Genomic DNA, 20,741 nt, shown 5'->3' on the forward strand with positions numbered 1-20,741 from the left:
CTCTTTCAGAATTTTCCACAGTTTATTGTGATCCACACAGTCAGAGGCTTTGGCATAGTCAATAAAGCAGAAATAGATGTTTTTCTGGAACTCGCTTGCTTTTTTGATGATCCAGCGGATATTGGCAATTTGATCTCTGGTTCCTCTGCCTTTTCTAAAACCAGCTTGAACATCTGGAAGTTCACGGTTCACGTATTGCTGAAGCCTGGCTTGGAGAATTTTGAGCATTACTTTACTAGCATGTGAGATGAGTGCAATTGTGCGGTAGTTCGAGCATTCTTTGGCATTGCCTTTCTTTGGGATTGGAACGAAGACTGACCTCTTCCAGTCCTGTGGCCACTGCTAAGTTTTCCAAATTTGCTGGCATATCGAGTGCAGCATTTCACAGCATCACCTTTGAGGATTTGAATTAGCTCAACTGGAATTCCATCACCTCCACTAGCTTTGTTCGTAGTGATGCTTTCTAAGGCCCACTTGACTTCACATTCCAAGATGTCTGGCTCTAGGTGAGTGATCACCTAGAGTCTATATATTTAGAGTTTAGTAAATAAATATCTTTTTCTGTCCCTCTAGACTGATGAGTAAGGGAAAGATTTGTGACAAAGTCAGAAACTATCAACATACCTTCCAACAAGGCAACTCTTTGTTATTTACAAAGTTTAAGAAAAAAGAAGATGTGTGTATACATATATTTTCCTTTATTAAGTTTTAAAAACACTGTTTTGAACCTTAAAATACAACCAAAAATATTTCAAGCTGAAGGAGAAATTTTTATCAGGATAACCGTTATTTTCCATTATCACCTTTATAATCTAAGAGATGGAGAAGGAAATGGCAACCCACTCCAGTATTCTTGCCTGGAGAATCCCATGGACAGAGGAGCCTGGTGGGTTACAGTCTATGGGGTCTCAAAGAGCTGGACATGACTGAGCACATGACTAACTCAGTCATGGACATGACTAACACAACAACACAATCTAAGAGAAGGCTCTATGAGTAATTATTTTCTTTCAACAACCTGATCTTGCCTAACATCAATGAAACCACTAACTATAGAAATGTCAATAGTATTTAATAAGACAGGAAAACTTTTGCAACATGGTGTTCATTAACTCATTTCGTAGTACAATCTTTTTATTTTTTTGAACACTTTTACTTCCATAATTTTTTTTCAGTCTTATGTATTCTTTTAATCTCTGGTCAGATGTAGGATGATCTGGAGTGAAGAAACAAGGACACAAGGATCTCGAGACAGATGGTGTGCCTGTGAACTTATTTATAATGCAGTGTCAGAGAGTTCAGGGGAATGTTGTCAAGAAGATGGCAGAATAGGAGATACCAACCTCCCTCTTCCCACAAAGACAAGAATTAGACAATTCAATGCAAGAATGAAAATAGCTCTGGGAAACCTCAGGAGTCTACTTAAGAAGCTTTAGCACATAGCAGAGCAAAATAACATGAGAATAACCATACACAAATAACACATTTTGCCTGTATACAGTATCATTCCATCCACCAGACCAGCACTGTTCAGAGCCAACAGACAACTTCCTGGCCAGAGAGAGTTTTTTCATAGGAAAATACAGAACAGAGTGAGTGACCAGCTTCCCCAGCCTTTCAGGGCACTGCCCAAAGGACCTGACCCCATCTCCTGTCACTGGCCTGCACCTTCATTCATTTAAGCAGCTAGCCCCTGTGTATCCATGAACTCACACACCACTGGCCCAAACTCCCAGTATCATTCTCCACTGTCATGTACCCACCCATGGCTAGCCCCTGCAGCCATATGAGTACATGCTGACAACCAAGGGCCCCTCTGCTGCTCCTGTATTGGAAGCCAGTCCTGACTCCTAACCCAGATCTGTATCACTATCTGTGCTTTTAAGTAGCCTCTATCATTCAAACATGCATACTATGACTTAGATTTTCTGTCACTGACCTCCACTATGGTGCACAAGACTGCAACTAGTCTTTATAACTACATGAGTCCTGTAGCTGCTCATTCACCCAGAGTTGCCCCTAGCCACTGCTCTGGGCCCTTGCCAATGTGGGTGTGCCTATAGCTAGTCCCTGCCATCATGCAGACACCTGCAGCCAGCTCTGCCTTTGAACATATATACACCACAGATTTTAGCTCTCGTGACCACCCTGGTCTTTTATTGCTGAGATACCAATAGTCCTTGCAGCTACTATGGAACCCACCCTCCCACCCGCAAACACACACATACATGCACACACACACAGCTCTTGCTGTCAAGGATCACACAGTTGCCAATGTCACAGACCTTAGTTGCCTGAGCCAATGAGATGCTTCACCACCCCAAATCTTGACATATTTGTGAATTTTTCAGTTTTCTTCATGTCACTGAATTCTAGTTTCATATTTTTGTGGCTGAAAAAGTTGCTGAATAGGATTTCAGTCTTCTCTAATTCATTAAGATTTGTTTTGTGACCTATCATATGATCTGTCCTGGAAAATGTTCCATGTGCACTTGAAAAGAAAGTATATTCTGCTGCTGTTGAATAGAATGTTCTATAAATGTGTATTAGGTACATCTTGTCCAATGCACAGTTTCAGTTCAATGTTTCCTTACGGAGTTTTGATCTAAATAATATATTCATTGTTAAAAGTAGGATAGAGAACCCCCTACACCTTCTCTTTAAATCTGACAATTTAATTTTAATGTGTTTCCATGTAGGTCTGTTTGGATGCATCTCATTTGGAACTGCCTAGTATTTGTAGATCTGGATGTCTATTTCCTTCCTCAGGAGAGGGAACTTTTCTCTTTCTCTTTCCTTTCTTTTTCCTTTTTCTCTTTCGTATTTTTTTCTTTCCTTTTTTTTTTAAGTGATATAATTCTATTTCTATTCATTTTTGTTTGTTTGTTTTATTGAAGTATAGTTGATTTATAATATTGTGTTACTTTCAGGCATAGCCATTATTTCTTTGAATCAACCTTTCTCACTTTATTCTTCTCCAAGACCTATAATGCAAATATTGATGTTTGGTGGTATCCCATATGTCCTTAAACTATTTTTAACTCTTTTTAGTTTTTCTTTTTTTACTTTTTTATCCTCTAATTGGATGAATTCCATTGTTCTGTCTCCAAGTTCATCGATTGTTCGTTCCTCTTGACCTCGTCTTCTGCTGAACCCTCTACTGAGTTTTTCTGTTCAGCTATTGTATTCTTCAGTTCTGTGATTACTGTTTGGTTTTCCTTATATTTTCTCTCTCTTTATTGAGATTCTCACTTTGTTAATGTACTGTTCTCCTGACTTTGGTGAGGAAATTTATGATGTTACTTTGAACACTTCTCAAGTAAATCACTTATCTTCATTTCCTTAAAGTATGTAAATAAAGTTTTATCTTGTTCTTTTTTTGAAACTTCTTTTTTTGTTTCTTCATTTTCTTTGACTCTATTGGTTTCTGTGCATTGGATAAAACAGCCTCTCTTCTTCTTAAGGAATGGTCTCATGTAGGACATAAAACTTATTATCTAGCCCAGATTTACCTCTTGGTTGTATCTCAAACCTTTGTGATTGTCCAAGCCTCTTTCTTTCTTTCTTTCTCTTTTTTTTACTGACTTCCAGTAGTTGAGGATATGCTAATACTCGTTAGTGTCCCAAAGGGGAAGATCTCAGTCAGCACCTAGATGCAGGCTAATTAGAAGTCAGACTCTCAGAAAGAAGATTTTGCATTATGCAAAGAAACACTTTCCAGGGAAAAACTAAGTGATGGGCATTTCAGTCTTTTTCTGTGCTGAGCACAGTTAAAAAAAGTGTTTCTCTCTTTGTTTCAGTCCTGTGACACCTATAAATGCAAGTCCAGCTGGTAACAGCCAAATGGTTGAGGGGTGTGTCCCCTGAGTGGCAGTTGCAAAAGCCATGGTGCCAGATGTGTGTCTGTAAACTGCTTGTAAAGAGGTCTCAGTGGTTTGGGAAAGCTACTGGGAGAATGCTGAGATGGAATCTATTGTTGTTTTTGTTCAGTCACTCAGTCATGTCAAATTCTTTGTGACTCCATGGACAGCATGCCAGGCTTCCCTGTCCTTCACCATCTCCAGACTTTGCTCAAACTCATGTCCACTGAGTCAGTAATGCCATCCAATCATCTCATCCCCCGTCGTTCCCTTCTCCTCTTGCCCTCAATCTTTCCCAGTATCAGTGCCTTTTCCAATGAGTCAGTTCTTTGAGTAAGGTGGCAAAGTATTGGAGCGTCAGCTTCAGCATTAGTCCTTCCAGTGAATATTCAGGGTTAATTTCCTTTGGGATTGACAGGTTTGATATCCTTGCCGTCCAAGGGACTCTCAAGCCTTCTTCAACACCACAGTTCAAAGACAACAATTCTTCAGTGCTCAGCCTTTTTTAATGTCCAGCACTCGCATCCATACATGACTAGTGGAAAAGCCATAGCTTTGAATATACAGACCTTTGTTGGCAAAGTAATGACTCTGTTTTTAATATGTTATCTAGGTTTATCATTGCTTTTCTTCCAAAGAGCAAGTGTCTTTTAATTTCATGACTGTAGTCACAGTCCACAGTGATTTTGGAGCCCAACAAAATAAAGTCTGTCACTGATCCCATTGTTTCCCCATCTAGTTGCCATGAAGTGATGGGATCAGATGCCATGATTTTGGTTTTTTGAATGTTGAGTTTTAAGCCAACTTTTTCACACTCCTCTTTCACCTTCTTCAAGAGGCTCTTTAATTTCGTTTTCGCTTTCTGCCATAAAGATGGTATCATCTGCATATCTGTGGTTGTTATTATTTGTTCCAGGAATCTTGATTCCAGCTTGAGCATCATCCAGTCAGGCATTTTGCATGATGTACTCTGCATATAAGTTAAATAGTCAGGGTGACAATATACAGCCCTTAAAATATTCCTTTCCCAATTTAGAATCTGTCCATTGTTTGTGTCTGGTTCTAACTCTTGCTTCTTGATCTGCATACAGATTTCTCAGGAGGCAGGTATGGTGGTCTGGTATTCCCATCTCTAAGAATTTCCCAGAGTTTGCTGTGATCTATGCAGTCAAAGGCTTGAACGTAGTCGATGAAGCAGAAGTAAATGTTTTCTCTGGAATTCTCTTGCTTTTTGTATGATCCAATGGATGTTGGGAATTTGATCTCTGGTTCCTCTGGCTTTTCTAAATCCAGCTTGCATATCTTGAAGTTCTAGGTTCACATACTGTTGAAGCCTAGCTAGAAGGATATTGAGCATTACCTTGCTAGAGTGTGAGATGATTGCAATGGTGAAGTAGTTTGAACATTCTCTGGCATTACCCTTCTTTGGGATTGTAATGGAAACTGACCTTTTCTAGTCCTGTAGCCACTGCTGAGTTTTCCAAATTTGCTGGCATATTGAGTACAGCACTTTCACAGCATCAGCTTTTAGGATTTGAAATAGTTCAGTTGGTATTTTGTCACTTCCACCTGATTTGTTCCTGGTGATGCTTCCCAAAGCACACTTAACTTCACACTCTAGGATGTCTGGTTCTAGGTGAGTGATCACATCATTGTGGTTATCTGGGTCATTAAGATCTTTTTTGTACAGTTGTTCTATGTATTCTTGCCAACTTTTCTTAATATCTTCTGCTTCTGTTAGGTCCATGCTCTTTCTGTCCTTTATTGTGCCTATCATTGCAGGAAATGTTCCCTTGATATCTCTAATTTTCTTGAAGAGATCTTTAGTCTTTCCCAATCTATTTTTTTTTTTTTATTTTATTGTATTTACTTGCACTTTTCACTTAAAAAGATTTTCTTGTCTCTCCTTGCTATTCTCTGGAACTCTGCATTCAGATGGGTAAATCTTTCAATTGGCTTCCCTGTTCTCTACTGATGATTGAGTTGTGTCCCTAGGGCTAAATTAGAGATGTGACCTGCAGGCAGCAACTTTTAAAGTATTCAATAAGACCACTTCATGTAAAGGCGGGATGATGGGCATTTTTCCCCTGTGCTGAGCCTGAGGTAGGGAACTGCAATGAGTCCTCTTGCGTCCATTAGGGACTATTTCTTTGTTGGCTGTAGTGTTATATACCATGTGGACAGAGGCCTTTTGTCCTTCAAGGCTTGATATTTTGTCCCTTGGTTGGAAGTCTTAAAAGTTGAGCCTTTAGATGTTGGGTCTTAACATTTCTCTCTTCAAGGAGAAATTGAGACTTCTGCATTCCTTTCCTATTGCATATCACTGTGATGGGGTGGAGTTTATAGCAAGAGCATGTCTCACGCTTTGTTATTCATTTCAATGTGTTTTTTTATTGTTGTTCTCCCAACATGCCAGGGTCATTTCTTCTAGTTTCTGAATTTTATTTTTCCATAAGGAATTGTTTCATGTATAGATGTAGACTCAATGAATCTGTGGGAGGAGGGGAGATCAGTTAAGTTACTATCTTAACTGCAACCTAGTAAGGCTTATGCTCAATGTTTTCAATATAGGATTAATTCCTCCACTATCTGAGGAGGCCTTACAAATAGCTGAGGAAAGAAGAGAAGTGAGAGGTAAAGGAGAAAAGAAAAGATATATCTATCTGAATGCAGAGTTCCAAAGAATAGCTAGGAGCAATAAGAAAGACTTCATAAGTGATCAATTGCAAAGAAATAGAGGAAAACAATAGAATGGGAAACACTAGAGATGTCTTTAAGAAAATTAGAGATACCAAGGAAATTCATGCAAAGATGGGCACAATAAAGGACAGAAATAGTATGGACCTAACAGAAACAGAAGACATAAAGAAGAGGTAGCAAGAATCCACAGAAGAACTATGCAAAGAAAGATCTTAAATACCCAAATAACCATGATGGTGTGATCACTCACCTAGAGCCAGACATCTTGGAGTGAGGAATCAAGTTGATCTTAGGAAACATCACTACGAACAAAGCTAGTGGAGGTGACGGAATTCCAGTTGAGCTATTTCAAATCCTAAAAGATGATGCTGTGAAAGTGCTGCACTCAATATGCCAGCAAATTTTTTAAATCTCAGCAGTGGCTACAGGACTAGAAAAGGTAAGTTTTCATTCCAATCCCAAAGAAGGGTAATGCCAAAGCAGGTTCAAACTATGGCACAATTACAGTCATCTCACATGCTACCAAACTAATGCTCAAAATTCTCCAAGCTAAGTTTCAACAATACATAAACCAAGAACTTCCAGATATTCAAGCTAGACTTAGAAAAAGCAGAGGAACCAGAGGTCAAATTGCCAACATCTGCTGGATCATACAAAAAGCAAGAGAATTCCAGAAAAACATCTACTTCTGCTTCATTGACTATGCTAAAGCTTTTGACTATGTGGATCACAACAAACTGTGGAAAATTCTTAAAGAAATGGGAATACAGACCACCTTACCTGCCTCCTGAGAAATCTGTATTCAGGTCAGGAAGCAATGGTTAGAATTGGACATGGAACGATGGACTGGTTCAAAATTGGGAAAGGAGGATGTCAAGGCTGTATATTGTCACCTTGTTTATTTAATTTATATCCAGAGTACATCATTGAAATTCTGGATTGAATGAAGCACAAGATGGAATCAATATTGCTGGGAGAAATATCAATAACCTCAGATATGACGATGACACCATCCTTATGGCAGAAAACGAAGAGGAAATTAAGAGCCTCTTGATGAAAGTGAAAGAGGAGAGTGAAAAAACTGACTTAAAACTCAACATTCAAAAAACCAACATCATCGCATCTGGTCCCATCACTTCTTGTCAAGTAGATGGGGAAAAAGTGGAACCAGTGACAGACTTTATTTTCTTGTTCCCCAAAATCACTGCAGATGATGACTGCAGCCATGAAAATAAAAGACACTTGCTCCTTGGAAAAAACAGACAAGACAAACTTAGACAGCATATTAAAAAGCAGAGACATTACTTTGCCAACAAAAGTCCACATAGTCAAAGCTATGGTTTTTCCAGTAGTCATGTATGCATTAGAGAGTTGCAGCATAAAGAAAGCTCTGCCTTAAAGTATTGGTGCTTTTGAACTGTGGTGTTGGAGAAGACTCTTGAGAGTCCCTTGGACGGCAAGGAGATCAAATAAGTCAATCTAAAGGGAATCAGTTCTGAATATTCATTGGAAGGCCTGATGCTGCAGCTGAAGCTCCAATACTTTCGGGCACCAAAAGTATTGATGTGAAGAACTGACTCATCTGAAAAGATCCTGATGCTGCAAAAGATTAAAGGAATAAAGAGAAGGGGACAACAGAGGATGAGATGGTTGGATGGCATCACCGACTGGATGGACATGAGTTTGAGCAAGCTCTGTGTGTTGGTGATGGACTGGGAAGCCTGGCGTGCTTCAGTCCATAGGGTCGCAAAGGGTTGGACTCACTGACCAACTGAAATGAACTGAACTGATTTGCCTCTAGGCTTGGCAAGATAATTAAATGAGATAAAATGTGTATAAAGCAGTTTGAAAAGAAAGGAGGCTTATTTAAATGTAAAGGAAAGTTACTTTGTCATGCCTGAATAAAAATGAATTCCAGAATCCACAAAAAGGGTATGCAGTATGGTTTGTCTCTTCTCACTGCATGGCACAGCGTATACAAATCTCCCTCATGTGATTGAAGATGCAAATAAAGCCTATTTACTTGAAGCATTCCATCGTGGTCCAGGTGCCTTGGAAGTCCCAGTATTTGTTGCCAGCTTCTTTTTAAGACATAGCAAGGTGGCTGGTTTATATTCCAGTTGTTCTAGCTGCCAAATGACTCAAAAGTCCCAAAACAAAACAGCTTTCTCCAGCAGCACAAGAAGTAGTTGCCTTTCTCCTCCCTTTCAATTCTTTTATTTTAATCTTTTGTAATGTGTGGTTTCCAGATTCCAAAAATGTAAACAAAACATGTCTGTTCTGTAGTTTCTATTCTCCAATGCAAATTGTAAAAAAGAAACTATAATGCCTCTTAATCTTCTTTAAACATTCCTTTTACAAATAATTTATTTCCAAATATTGGTTTTCCTTACATGGTTTAGAAGGAGTGAAGTGGGCTAGAAACAGGATTCATATCAACACATTGCATATAATGCTTTTTTTCCTGAATAGCTAACAGCATAGTCAAAGTAGGCAGTTTCCTAGAATTTTTGTGATCATATGCTGAGGATAAAATGCTGCAAAATACTTGAGGCATTTGAGGAGAAGTGGTTGTTACATTGGGAGAAAAATATCTCAAAGAAATAAAGGGATCTCAAAGGTGTTTTCCTTTCCTGTTCCTAAGAAATACATTTCCTCAAACTGTACTTTCATTATGATATAAATTGTGCAAACAACTGGGAAATATAACTTTTAAATATTAAATGGAATTTGACCCTTGTTAAATGTGTCGATTTGAATATTTAACATCACATTCTCCTTGTAAGTTGCTTCTTTTATATGTTCTTTATGGTCTCAAATTATTGTGTTCATTTCCCCTGTGTAGTTTCACAAGACAATGTTTTCATTCATGAACAAAATTTCATACTGCGTTAATAACATCAACACAGTCAAATTTCCCTGTGTGCCAGCTTCAGGGTTAAAAGAGATGTAGGGACATTTGTTAAGCCCAGGTAAATATTAAATATCACTTGAAGGGGTGGGGAGTAACATGGCATTTGCCACCAGCCCTAAGTTCCTTAGAGATGTATAAAAATGCATATGACTTGTTCAGTCTATTAAGCCAATGCTAGTTCAGCTGTAGTGCATATATTGGTTTTCAGACCCAGTTTTGGAGTGCAGTGGTAGAAACATATGCATGTGTGAAAATTCCAGCTGTGAGTTTAGAGACTGTCATTTAAATTTTTATAATTTAATTTAAACATTGATCTCAGAGATATATAAATGGTATTAGTTTTGATAAAGTTTGGAAAACTGATTACAAATATAGTAAAGCATGAAGTATGTGGATTTTAAAGGATTTTAAAAATTACATCTTCCATGAAATTAACTGATCATTAATTTTGTCTGGAATTTTCCTAGCTCCTATAACCAGCTATTGATTTGCAGTTGTTCCTCTTGATGGTTTTATCATGTGACATTCTGAACTGTTTTATAAGGAATTGTTTTAAAGTTTACATTTAACAACTCCTTCAACTAGGGAAACTATTTCTTAATATTTTAGCCTAAAAGGAAGAAAATATATCTCCTTATACTATTCTGAGACATGGAAAATATACTGAAGACTTTTTTTTTCTTTAAATAAAGACAAAATTTTTTTAAAGGTTTAATAAAAAAGAAATTTTATAAAAATAAATTTTCCCTCTTTTTTTTTTCACTTTAGATAAGAGTATAAAATTGCATGAAATAATGAAAAACAAACAAAAACTCTTAATGCTAAATTCTAGTGTTTTTTTTCTTTTTCTTTCAGCTCTCAGGAGAAGTGATTTTGCAAATTGCCAACGAACCAGTTCTGCCCTTTAATGCTCTCGATATAGCTTTAGAAGTTCAAAACAGCCTTAAAGGTAATTTTTCTTTGAATTATAGTAATTTTAGCAAATGAAAATGTTCAGCTAATTTTCAACAGGTATAAAGTCAACAACTATTTCACTAGGTACGGTAATATGGCCTTTTCCTTCATATAGAGGATAATCTTGAGAAGGGCTCAGAATAATGTTGGCTGCCATGTCAATAAGAATGAGGTTGGTAAAGATCTGCCTGCAGTGCAGGAGACCTGGGTTTGATCTCTGAGTCAGGAAGATCCCCTGGAGGAGGGCATGGCAACCCACTCCAGTATCCTTTCCTGGAAAATTTCATGGACAGAGGAGCCTGGTGGGCTACAGTTCATGGGATCGAAAGAGTCAGATACCACCTAGCGATTAAATCACCACATTCCTAACATTCAGTCAGTTCAAACAATATTGGCTGAAAGTTTGTGCTTTGAGATTGGTTTCTGTGAGGTATGGACTGGGTCCATTTGACTGAAGTGTTGGCTCATTCTAGATTAAGGCTGACAAGGAGGAAACCAGGAAATTATTTCCAAGTCTCTATTTCAGTTGCTTCATGTTTGAATATATCTCTTTCTAAAAGTTTTAATATCACCCTAATAATTACCTTTATTTTCCCTTTTTCTATATATAAACCTTTCAACCAAACTTTTAGTTTATCTCCATTCCCCAAATACAAAGGGCAGTGTTGTAAACAATTTAAAAATGCACCCTCCTTCTCTTTGAGCCACACATCTTACTACCATATAATTTGTAAACATGCATTTCTCAATATAAAAGCAAATATTTTCACTATAGTACTTAAATAGTAATTCTTGGAAAATGGATCTGTCTAAAGAGCCAAACAGTTCTAGTATCTAAAGCTTTAATACTTTAAAAGTTTTGACTACCTGGATTGGTTCTTAATCCAGAGTGTACTACAATAAAATATTTTTTTCCCCTCAGTGATTCTTATGACTTTTATTATATTGGTTGTAAAACTGTGACCTTGGGAGCAATTGAGCTGTTTAGGGCCTTTTACTCTCATACTAAATGACCTCATATTGCTCTACTCTGGGGATATTTAAGCTTGTCTCTATTTTTTTCTATTTTGTCAAGCTTCATTTTATTGTTGTCAGTATGACTACCTGTAGCAGTCACTTTGTCCTCCATTTAAAATTTTCTATTTCTAGAATATTTTGTAGAGACTGAGTAACCAAGTATATGGTATTTTATAAAATAAGAACAGTGTGAGCATAAATAAAGGGTTAAAAACTTCTGTGAATAATATATTCTTTCCAAGGATTTCTTTTAACCGTCTATTTTATTTGTTCTGTAGACTGTTTTGTTTTTCTTTAGTTCTCATTTTCATACTTTAAAAAATTCAGTTGGTACTGCATATTATACTTAAAACTTGCAGAGAACAAATGGAGGAGACTTATTTATATTACAAGAAGATTTGTCCATCTATAAAGAATAACTCTCATGCATAGAAATGAGCCTCAAGGAGTATAATGTGAAATAGTAACACTGTATGGTAGAATTATAAATGATTTACAGGTTGCTTTTCTGAGTTCAGGTCTATGATCAATGTTTACTACCTTTGTAATAAAGATATAAAGATATATTTTTAAAATTAAGCAAAGCCAACAAAACCAAAACCAGTAGCAATACTGTCATTTTGAGTTCCAAATTCTATTATTTTTTAAACAATTGGGTGTACTTTTTAAATCTGAGTGTTTTAATTAATGTAGTCAACTTCTGAGGGTCAGAAAAAAGTCCTAATGAGTCATTGTTAGAATTATATCATTACTGTTTGTTTTTTTTTCCTTTGTGTGTGTGTGAGCAGGTAGTTAGGAATCTCTTTGAAAATACAGGAAAGTACTGTCTCTTTCTTCAGAAGATTGTACTTGTACAAAACAGTTTGCATATATCCCTCAGACTTTACAAGATCTCCTGAACCCATTTATTCATTCATTTAACAAATATTTATTGACTATCCATGGTATTCCTGGTATGGTTATATGACCAGAAAACCAAAACATAAAACCCAGCCTCTAGATAAAAAATAAAACAAAATTTAAATTTCTGCTGCTAAGAAACATATGTACATGGTAGAACAAAATTGCCATAAGTCAAAGCAATTTTTAAATTAGCTTTATGCTCAAATTGTTCTCTAATATCAATCACTTTGGAATAAATTTGTATTAAGTGTTACAGAGCACAACTGACTGTGGTTGTATCCAGGGCACAATGGAGAGATTCGACCTGGGAATATATATGTGAGAGTTGTCCCAGGTGAGATTTCTAATTGAGTTCAGATAGAGGAGAGAAAGGGCTTCCTAGGTGGTGCAGTGGTAAAGAATCCACCTGCCAATGCAGGAGATGTAAGAGTTGGAGCCCTGGGTTGGGAAGATCCCCTGGGGGAGGACACAGCACCCAACTCCAATATTCTTGCCTGGAGAATTCCATGGACAGAGGAGCCTGGCGGGCTACAATCCACAGGGCCACAGAGAATCAGACAGGACAGAACACAGCACAGCAGCAGCAAAGCACAGAGAAGGCTTATGATTTCTGGGCATGTCTATATTTAGAAATTAGGAACAGAAGGGGAATCCGAGAAGGAGACAAAGGATAAGAGACAAACTAGGTGAATGTGATATCCTGAAGCCAAGGGAATAAAAGCTTTGAAAGAGGAAGGAGAGATCCACTCCATCAAATACTACTAGAGGTTAAGAAAAGTGAGAACCAAGTACTGACAGCTAGATTGAGCAATTTGGAGGTCACTGGTGATCTCAACAAAAGCAATTTTAGTAGAGTGGTATACAAAATAATCTGATTAGAGGGGTTCAAAAGAAAATGAGAAGTGATAAATTGGGGACTGGTGCTGTTAGATGGAAAGCTTGGAGTTGAGAACAGTTAGCATGTTTCTATGTTGATAAGAATGATCTGATGGAGAGTGAGGATTTGATTCAGATGAAAAGAGAATTGAAAAAATTCAATTTTTTGAATTTTTGAAGAAAGTGAAAGGAGAATTGCTGGAATGTTCTTCTTGAAGAAGCAGCATAAGATGGAGAATGTTGCCTTAGTTATAAACATCCATAAAAATGTGAAGGAACACGGAGCATATCATACGGGGTTAGTAAGTGTGGTGGTGGGAACTCTTGTCAACCTCTTCAATTGTAACAAACAATACAATAGTTGTTTGGGAAGGTGAAAGAGGGATTAGTCTTTTGGGCACCATTAAGCATTCAGAAGAAACGTTTTAAGTTAGATGTGCTGTGTGCTGTGCTTAGTCGCTCAGTCATGTCCGACTCTTTGTGACCCCATGGACTGTAGCCCACCAGGCTCCTCTGTCCATGGGGATTCTCCAGGCAAGAATACTGGAGTGTGTTGCCATGCCCTCCTGCAGGGGATCCTCCCCACCCAGGGATTGAACCCAGGTTTCGTGAAGTGCAGGTAGTTTCTTTACCATCTGAGTCACCAGTCAGTTCAGTCGATCAGTTGTGTCCGACTCTTTGCGACCCCATGAATCGCAGCACTCCAGGCCTCCCTGTCCATCACCAACCCCCGGAGTTTACCCAAACCCAAGTCCATCGAGTCGGTGATGCCATCCAACCATCTCATCCTCTGTCATCCCTTCTCCTCCTGCCCCCAGTCCTTCCCAGCATTAGGGTCTTTTCCAATGAGTCAACTCTTCGCATGAGGTGGCCAAAGTATTGGAGTTTCAGCTTCAACATCAGTCCTTCCAATGAACACCCAGGACTGATCTCCTTTAGGATGAACTGGTTAGATCTCCTTGCAGACCAAGGGACTCTCAAGAGTCTTCTTCACCACCACAGTTCAAAAGCATCAATTCTGTGGCGCTCAGCTTTCTTCACAGTCCAACTCTCACATCCATACATGACCACTGGAAAAACCATAGCCTTGACTAGACGGACCTTTGTTGGCAAAGTAATGTCTCTGCTTTTAAATATGCTATCTAGATTGGTCATAACCTTCCTTCCAAGGAGTAAGTGTCTTTTAATGTCATAGCTGCGATCACCATCAGCAGTGATTTTGGAGCCCAAAAAGATAAAGTCTGACACTGTTTCCACTGTTTCCCATCTATTTCCCATGAAGTGATGAGACCAGATGCCATGATCTTAGTTTTCTGAATGTTGAGCTTTAAGCCAACTTTTTCGCTCTCCTCTTTCACTTTCATCAAGAGGCTCTTTAGTTCTTCTTCACTTTCTGCCATAAGGGTGGTGTCTTCTGCATATCTGAGGTTATTGATATTTCTCCCGGCAATCTTGATTCCAGCTTGTATTTCTTCCAGCCCAGCGTTTCTCATGATGTACTCTGCATAGAAGTTAAATAAGCAGGGTGACAATATACAGCCTTGATATACTCCTTTTCCTATTTGGAACCAGTCTGTTGTTCCATGTCCAGTTCTAACTGTTGCTTCCTGACCTGCATACAGGTTCTGAGTCATCAAGGAAGCCTTTAAGTGAGATAATTCAGCATAATTGTGTGTTTTTTTTCCAGTCTTCAGCTGGGGATTCAGGCATAGAATAGGCAGATTTGGATTTAATCAGAGCTAGGGCTTTGCTGGGAGGGGGAAAATGAGCTAGATAAGGTTAGGAAAAATGAGAGTGAGAGTGTTTGAAAGGGAGTGCTCCTACTGATGGACTGACATACCTAAACTGGGTGTGGAATAAAGTAAGGATACAAAGGGAATGAGAGTGAGCACAAAGAACGGAGGGTCAATATACCTCATTTATTGTCAATCCAAAGAACTAGAAAAAGTAAGCGGAAAAGACCCACAATGGGAATTGTTGAAAATCTGATCATAAAAAGAGTGCAGATATTGGTAATGACAGTATCAGGGTTGAGGCAGGACCATGGAAGTGTGGTAGCTGGTCAACAGAGGAAAAGAGCTATGGAAAAAGAGGCCAGACTATGTCTCTATGGATATTGATATTGTCAGGAGCTAAGACAGGAGTAATTCTTATAAGAAACAGTGATTGAACTAGGAGGTAAAATCTTCAGAAAATGAGCAGGGACTTAAAGACACTTCATATTGTTCTCCTATGGCTAGTGGTATAGAGGGCCTGGGAGAAAAGAGGGCCACTGCTGAATAGTGATGTGACGGGAGCATTGTCAATAGTGGAGAGCCAGGTTTCAGTTGAGGCAAAAAGGTAAAGAAAACAGTCTGAGAATAGGCCAGGTTACTAATTCTTTCTTTGACAGCTGTATCTAAAAGCATGTCAGTACAGGGGCAACAACAAGACAAGATGAAACTGCAGTCATTCTACAGTGATTTCCACTGCAGGCCAGACATGACAGAGTCTAGACGAAACCCCCTTGAAAATCTCAGGTCTCAGTTGGAAGAGTCAGGAGCATTTTGGCTTCTTGCTGTTATATCAAAATGTTTCTTCTTTGGTTGTTGGTTATTTTTGAGTTTTGCTTCTTTTGATGTGAAACTCCCTGGGTCTCTCTGTCACTTTCACTCAGAAAGATGTGCCAAACTTGAGATACACCCATACTAAAAACACAAAGCAAGGCAAAACAAAATGTAACCCCCAAAATAGGCAAAAATTATTCCTTTACCATGACCTGGCTATAACTATTTGATCAAAGAGATATGAGTAGTCACCTTTAAGCTATACATTTTTTTAGTTATCAGGATTGAAAACTATTTTAATTCAGATAATTAAAATATCTGAATCATAGTAAAATATTATTTAAATATTTGCTAAATTGTGGGCAATTTGGTTTACTTATTCTATTTTGACTACTTTGGTTATAACCTTAGTTTTAAAATAGGATATTTTAATGTCCTAATGCATGAATAATGGACATCACTTATCAACAACTAAGTAAATATTTCAGTTTCAATTTTAGCTACAATGCTAGATGATTTCACTAGCTAAACAGAGTTCCTATACCATGTTAAATGAAACATATAGTTTTATCGCTTGATACAAGCTTTAATTGTTGATATATTTTCTAGTTAATGGTGATTAGTCTTAAGTTCTCAATTACAGTTAAAAAAAATGACCTTCAAGGCTGAACTATAAAGTACTGTTTCTCCTTACTGCAAAGAGTTTAAGTATGAAGGTCTCTGAAACCCGATTGCATTTTCAACGGTGTAATTTTTACCCCTTGACAAGCAGCCATCTTGTTTATTTATTACACTAGTTTACGGTAGCAGTAGACCATTCTCTATCCTTCTCACAACCCCCAGAAAGAAGGATAATTTACCAGTGAATAATTTGTTTGAGTTGATTTATTAGATGGTTCTTGAAAGCTCATTTTGACTGAGTGACCTTGGCTCTTAATATTTGGTCAATGCCAAGCACATAATAGAGGATGAATATTTATAACATGGTTGGTGCATGGGGATATAGTACAAATAGTAACTGATAAGATAACTGACATGCATCAGATGTATTTATGACAAATAAAAGTATATCCAAAAAATGCACACACAAGCCAATGGTACTAGTTTATGGGGGCAGAGAAGAGTGTCAGGAATAAGTAAAGTTGAACTTACCACACCTTGAACCTGGAAGCCAATTAAGGAGTAAACACTTGACGACCTTTCTAAGTTTGCAGTTTCTCACTTTATCCACTTTTTAATGCAAAAATAGTGTTTCAAAATAATTAACAACTATATAATTCTGATACTTTTCATTTAAGTTTATAGTTTCTCAGTTTATCTACTTTTTAGTGCAAAAATAGCATTTCAAAAGAATTAACAACTGTGTAATTATGATGCTTTCTGTTTTCTTTGCCAGAATTCTGGATGTTAATTATTTAGCATGATTTTAAAAACTACAAATGACCAAATAAAGTAAAAGTCATTTTCATTTGATCTGGCTATGTACACATTTATTGCAAGCCAGACCCAACAGGAAACACAATTTTGAACTGTGTGGCTTGTTGCCATCTCTGATTGTCTCACTCAATGTGAAATGGTTGTTGGCAGCTTTTCCACTGTTTTTTGAAATACTAACAATCCTGATTTGATCTGACTTTTTTGTTTGTTTGTTTCTTTATAAGCTTTGATAATTCATTAGCATCAATCACTTCATTTTAGGAGGAGGGATAGTATTTCAACATGATGATGCCACTGAGGCAAGCTCTATGATTTCTTTTAGATTTGTAGTTTCATGTTTTCACTTGTTACATTGGTTCTTTACTACAATCCCAAGTTATTGGGACCTGTGTAATGTGTTTTTTTTTCCCCCTTTCTGAATAATGTAAGATGAATTTCCCAATTTGCAAATAAGTGTGCACTTTATAAACTGCATGATCACATCCTCAGTCTCTCTGTATCCAGTCTTGGTTTTAATGACTACCAATTCAAGCTCTGGACCAGCTTATGGATAGGAAAGGGCAGATAGCTGGTTCTGTGATCTCCCTGAGAAATCTGAAGCAGATCATCTAAAATCCAAATATTTCCAGGGAAAGATTGTGTTTCCAAGGGAATTCTTAACCATGCCAGATTAGTAGTGGTCTGAACTAGCATTTCTGGAACTGAGTTTTTGGTGTGACAAGGACTTAAAAACATTCTCTGAGAAGTGTCTTACACTGCTTACCCAAATTGGTAGAGAATTTTGATAAGAGATTAGCCATTCATTGGGTATAAATTCCTAAAAAAAAATGTGTTTAGTTTCAATCTCCATTATATTTTTGTATGGATTCTGATTACATAACTATATTACAGATTACATTTCATTTATTAATATCCCAAACCTCATCCTAAAAGGAATGTGAGACAGCTGAGTCTGCAACAAATTTGACCATTTCTAAAATGTTAGTGTTTGTCTCCTGAAATTAGATTTTCTTTCTCCTCATTTCTCTTTGAACTCATATTTTTATTGCATAATGTTCCTTAATTATTCTCCTAAATATAATATCTCCTTTGTTTTCCTCAAAGTTATACTTTCTTTGCTCCAGTTTACCCATCTCACAATGTGTTGCTATTCATACAGCTTTCTTTTGTGATCATCATTTTCTTCCCTGCTCTGAATACTTCATCCAAATCTGCTTGAAGGTTTCTTTTTACATGTGTCACTACATTGATTGAAATATATTAATGACTTAGTATCATTTTTACTAGTCTCTCATCACAATAATGAGCTATTATATTGTGAATTTGTTTTCCCTAAGACCATTCAGGTATGACCTAGATCAAATCCCTTATGAGTATACCATGGAAGTGACAAATAGATTTAAGGGTCTAGACGTGATAGACAGAGTGCCTGATGAACTATGGACAGAGGTTCGTGACATTGTACAGGATACAGGGATCAAGACCATCCCAATGGAAAAGAAATGCAAAAAAGCAAAATGGCTGTCTGAGGAGGCCTTACAGATAGCTTGGAAGAGAAGAGAAGCGAAAAGCAAAGGAGAAAAGGAAAGATGTTCCCATCTGAATGCAGAGTTCCAAAGAATAGCAAGGCGAGATAAGAAAGCCTTCCTCAGCGATCAATGCAAAGAAATAGAGGAAAAAAACAGATTGGGAAAGACTAGAGATCTCTTCAAGAAAATTAGAGACACCAAAGGAACATTTCATGCAAAGATAGGCTCGATAAAGGACAGAAATGGTATGGACCTAACAGAAGCAGAAGATATTAAGAAGAGGTGGCAAGAATACACAGAAGAACTGTACAAAAAAGATCTTCACGACCCAGATAATCACGATGGTGTGATCACTCACCTAGAGCCAGACATCCTGGAATGTGAAGTCAAGTGGACCTTAGAAAGCATCACTACGAACAAAGCTAGTGGAGGTGATGGAATTCCAGTTGAGCTATTTCAAATTCTCAAAGGTGATGCTGTGAAAGTGCTACACTCGATATGCCAGCAAATTTGGAAAACTCAGCAGTGGCCACAGGACTGGAAGAGGTCAGTCTTCGTTCCAATCCCATAGAAAGGCAATGCCAAAGAATGCTCGAACTACCGCACAATTGCACTCAACTCACATGCTAGTAAAGTAATGCTCAAAATTCTCCAAGCCAGGCTTCAGCAATACATGAACCGTGAACTTCCAGATGTTCAAGCTGGTTTTAGAAAACGCAGAGGAACCAGAGATCAAATTGCCAATATCCGCTGGATATTCAAAAAAACAAGAGAGTTCCAGAAAAACATCTATTTCTGTTTTATTGACTATGCCAAAGCCTTTGACTGTGTGGATCACAATAAACTGTGGAAAATTCTGAAAGAGATAGGAATACCAGACCATCTGACCTGCCTCTTGAGAAACCTGTATGCAGGTCAGGAAGCAACAGTTAGAACTGTACATGGAACAACAGACTGGTTCCAAACAGGAAAAGGAGTACGTCAAGGCTGTATATTGTCACCCTGCTTATTTAACTTCTATGCAGAGTACATCATGAGAAACGCTGGGCTGGAAGAAACACAAGCTGGAATCAAGATTGCCAGGAGAAATATCAATAACCTCAGATATGCGGATGACACCACCCTTATGGCAGAAAGTGAAGAAGAACTAAAGAGCCTCTTGATGAAGGTGAAAGAGGAGAGTGAAAAGTTGGCTTAAAGCTCAACGTTCAGAAAACTAAGATCATGGCATCTGGTCCCATCACTTCATGGGAAATAGATGGGGAAACAGTGGAAACAGTGTCAGACTTTACTTTTTTGGGCTCCAGAATCACTGCTGATGGTGATTGCAGTCATGAAATTAAAAGACGCTTACTCCTTGGAAGGAAGGTTATGTCCAACCTAGATAGCATATTTAAAAGCAGAGACATTACTTTGCCAACAAAAGTCCGTCTAGTCAAGGCTATGGTTTTTCCAGTGGTCATGTATGGATGTGAGAGTTGGACGGTGAAGACAGCTGAGCGCCGCAGAATTGATGCTTTTGAACTGTGGTGTTGGAGAAGACTCTTGAGAGTCCCTGGGACTGCAAGGAGATCCAATCAATCCATCCTAAAAGAGATCAATCCTGGGTGTTCATTGGAAGGTCTGATGTTGAAGCTGAAACTCCAATACTTTGGCCACCTCATGCGAAGTGTTGACTCATTGGAAAAGACCCTAATGCTGGGTAGGATTGGGGGCCGAAGGAGAAGGGGACGACAGAGGATGAGATGGTTGGATGGCATCACCGACCCGATGGGCATGGGTTTGGGTAGACTCCGGGAGTTGGTGATGGACAGAGAGGCCTGGCGTGCTGCAATTCATGGGGTCGCAAAGAGTCGGACACGACTGAGGGACTGAACTGAACTGAACTGAAGAGTAGTTTTAGGATAAAACCCTGTATCCATGACAGGATACATTAGGCTTTAAGTGTTGCTTCGCTGGCAACACTTACAAAGTCACTTTTTTTAAAGATACTTTTAATCATAGC

At 38.1% G+C, this 20,741-nt stretch overlaps 1 protein-coding gene across 3 annotated transcripts in view; it reads left to right on the forward strand.

The window, feature by feature from the left end:
- The window catches only part of NAALADL2 (N-acetylated alpha-linked acidic dipeptidase like 2), a 1,599,429-nt gene that overhangs the window by 1,493,355 nt on the left and 85,333 nt on the right, over positions 1–20,741 (forward strand). For all 3 annotated transcript variants that reach the window (XM_081570965.1, XM_081570964.1, XM_081570966.1), the window contains one exon: positions 10,330–10,423. In XM_081570965.1, coding sequence (XP_081427091.1) covers positions 10,330–10,423 — 94 coding nt within the window. The remainder of the gene's footprint in view (positions 1–10,329; positions 10,424–20,741) is intronic.

The sequence above is a fragment of the Giraffa tippelskirchi genome, chromosome 2 (genome assembly GCF_054371585.1).
Source record: "Giraffa tippelskirchi isolate mGirTip1 chromosome 2, T2T-mGirTip1v1.2.pri, whole genome shotgun sequence".
Taxonomy (NCBI): domain Eukaryota; kingdom Metazoa; phylum Chordata; class Mammalia; order Artiodactyla; family Giraffidae; genus Giraffa; species Giraffa tippelskirchi.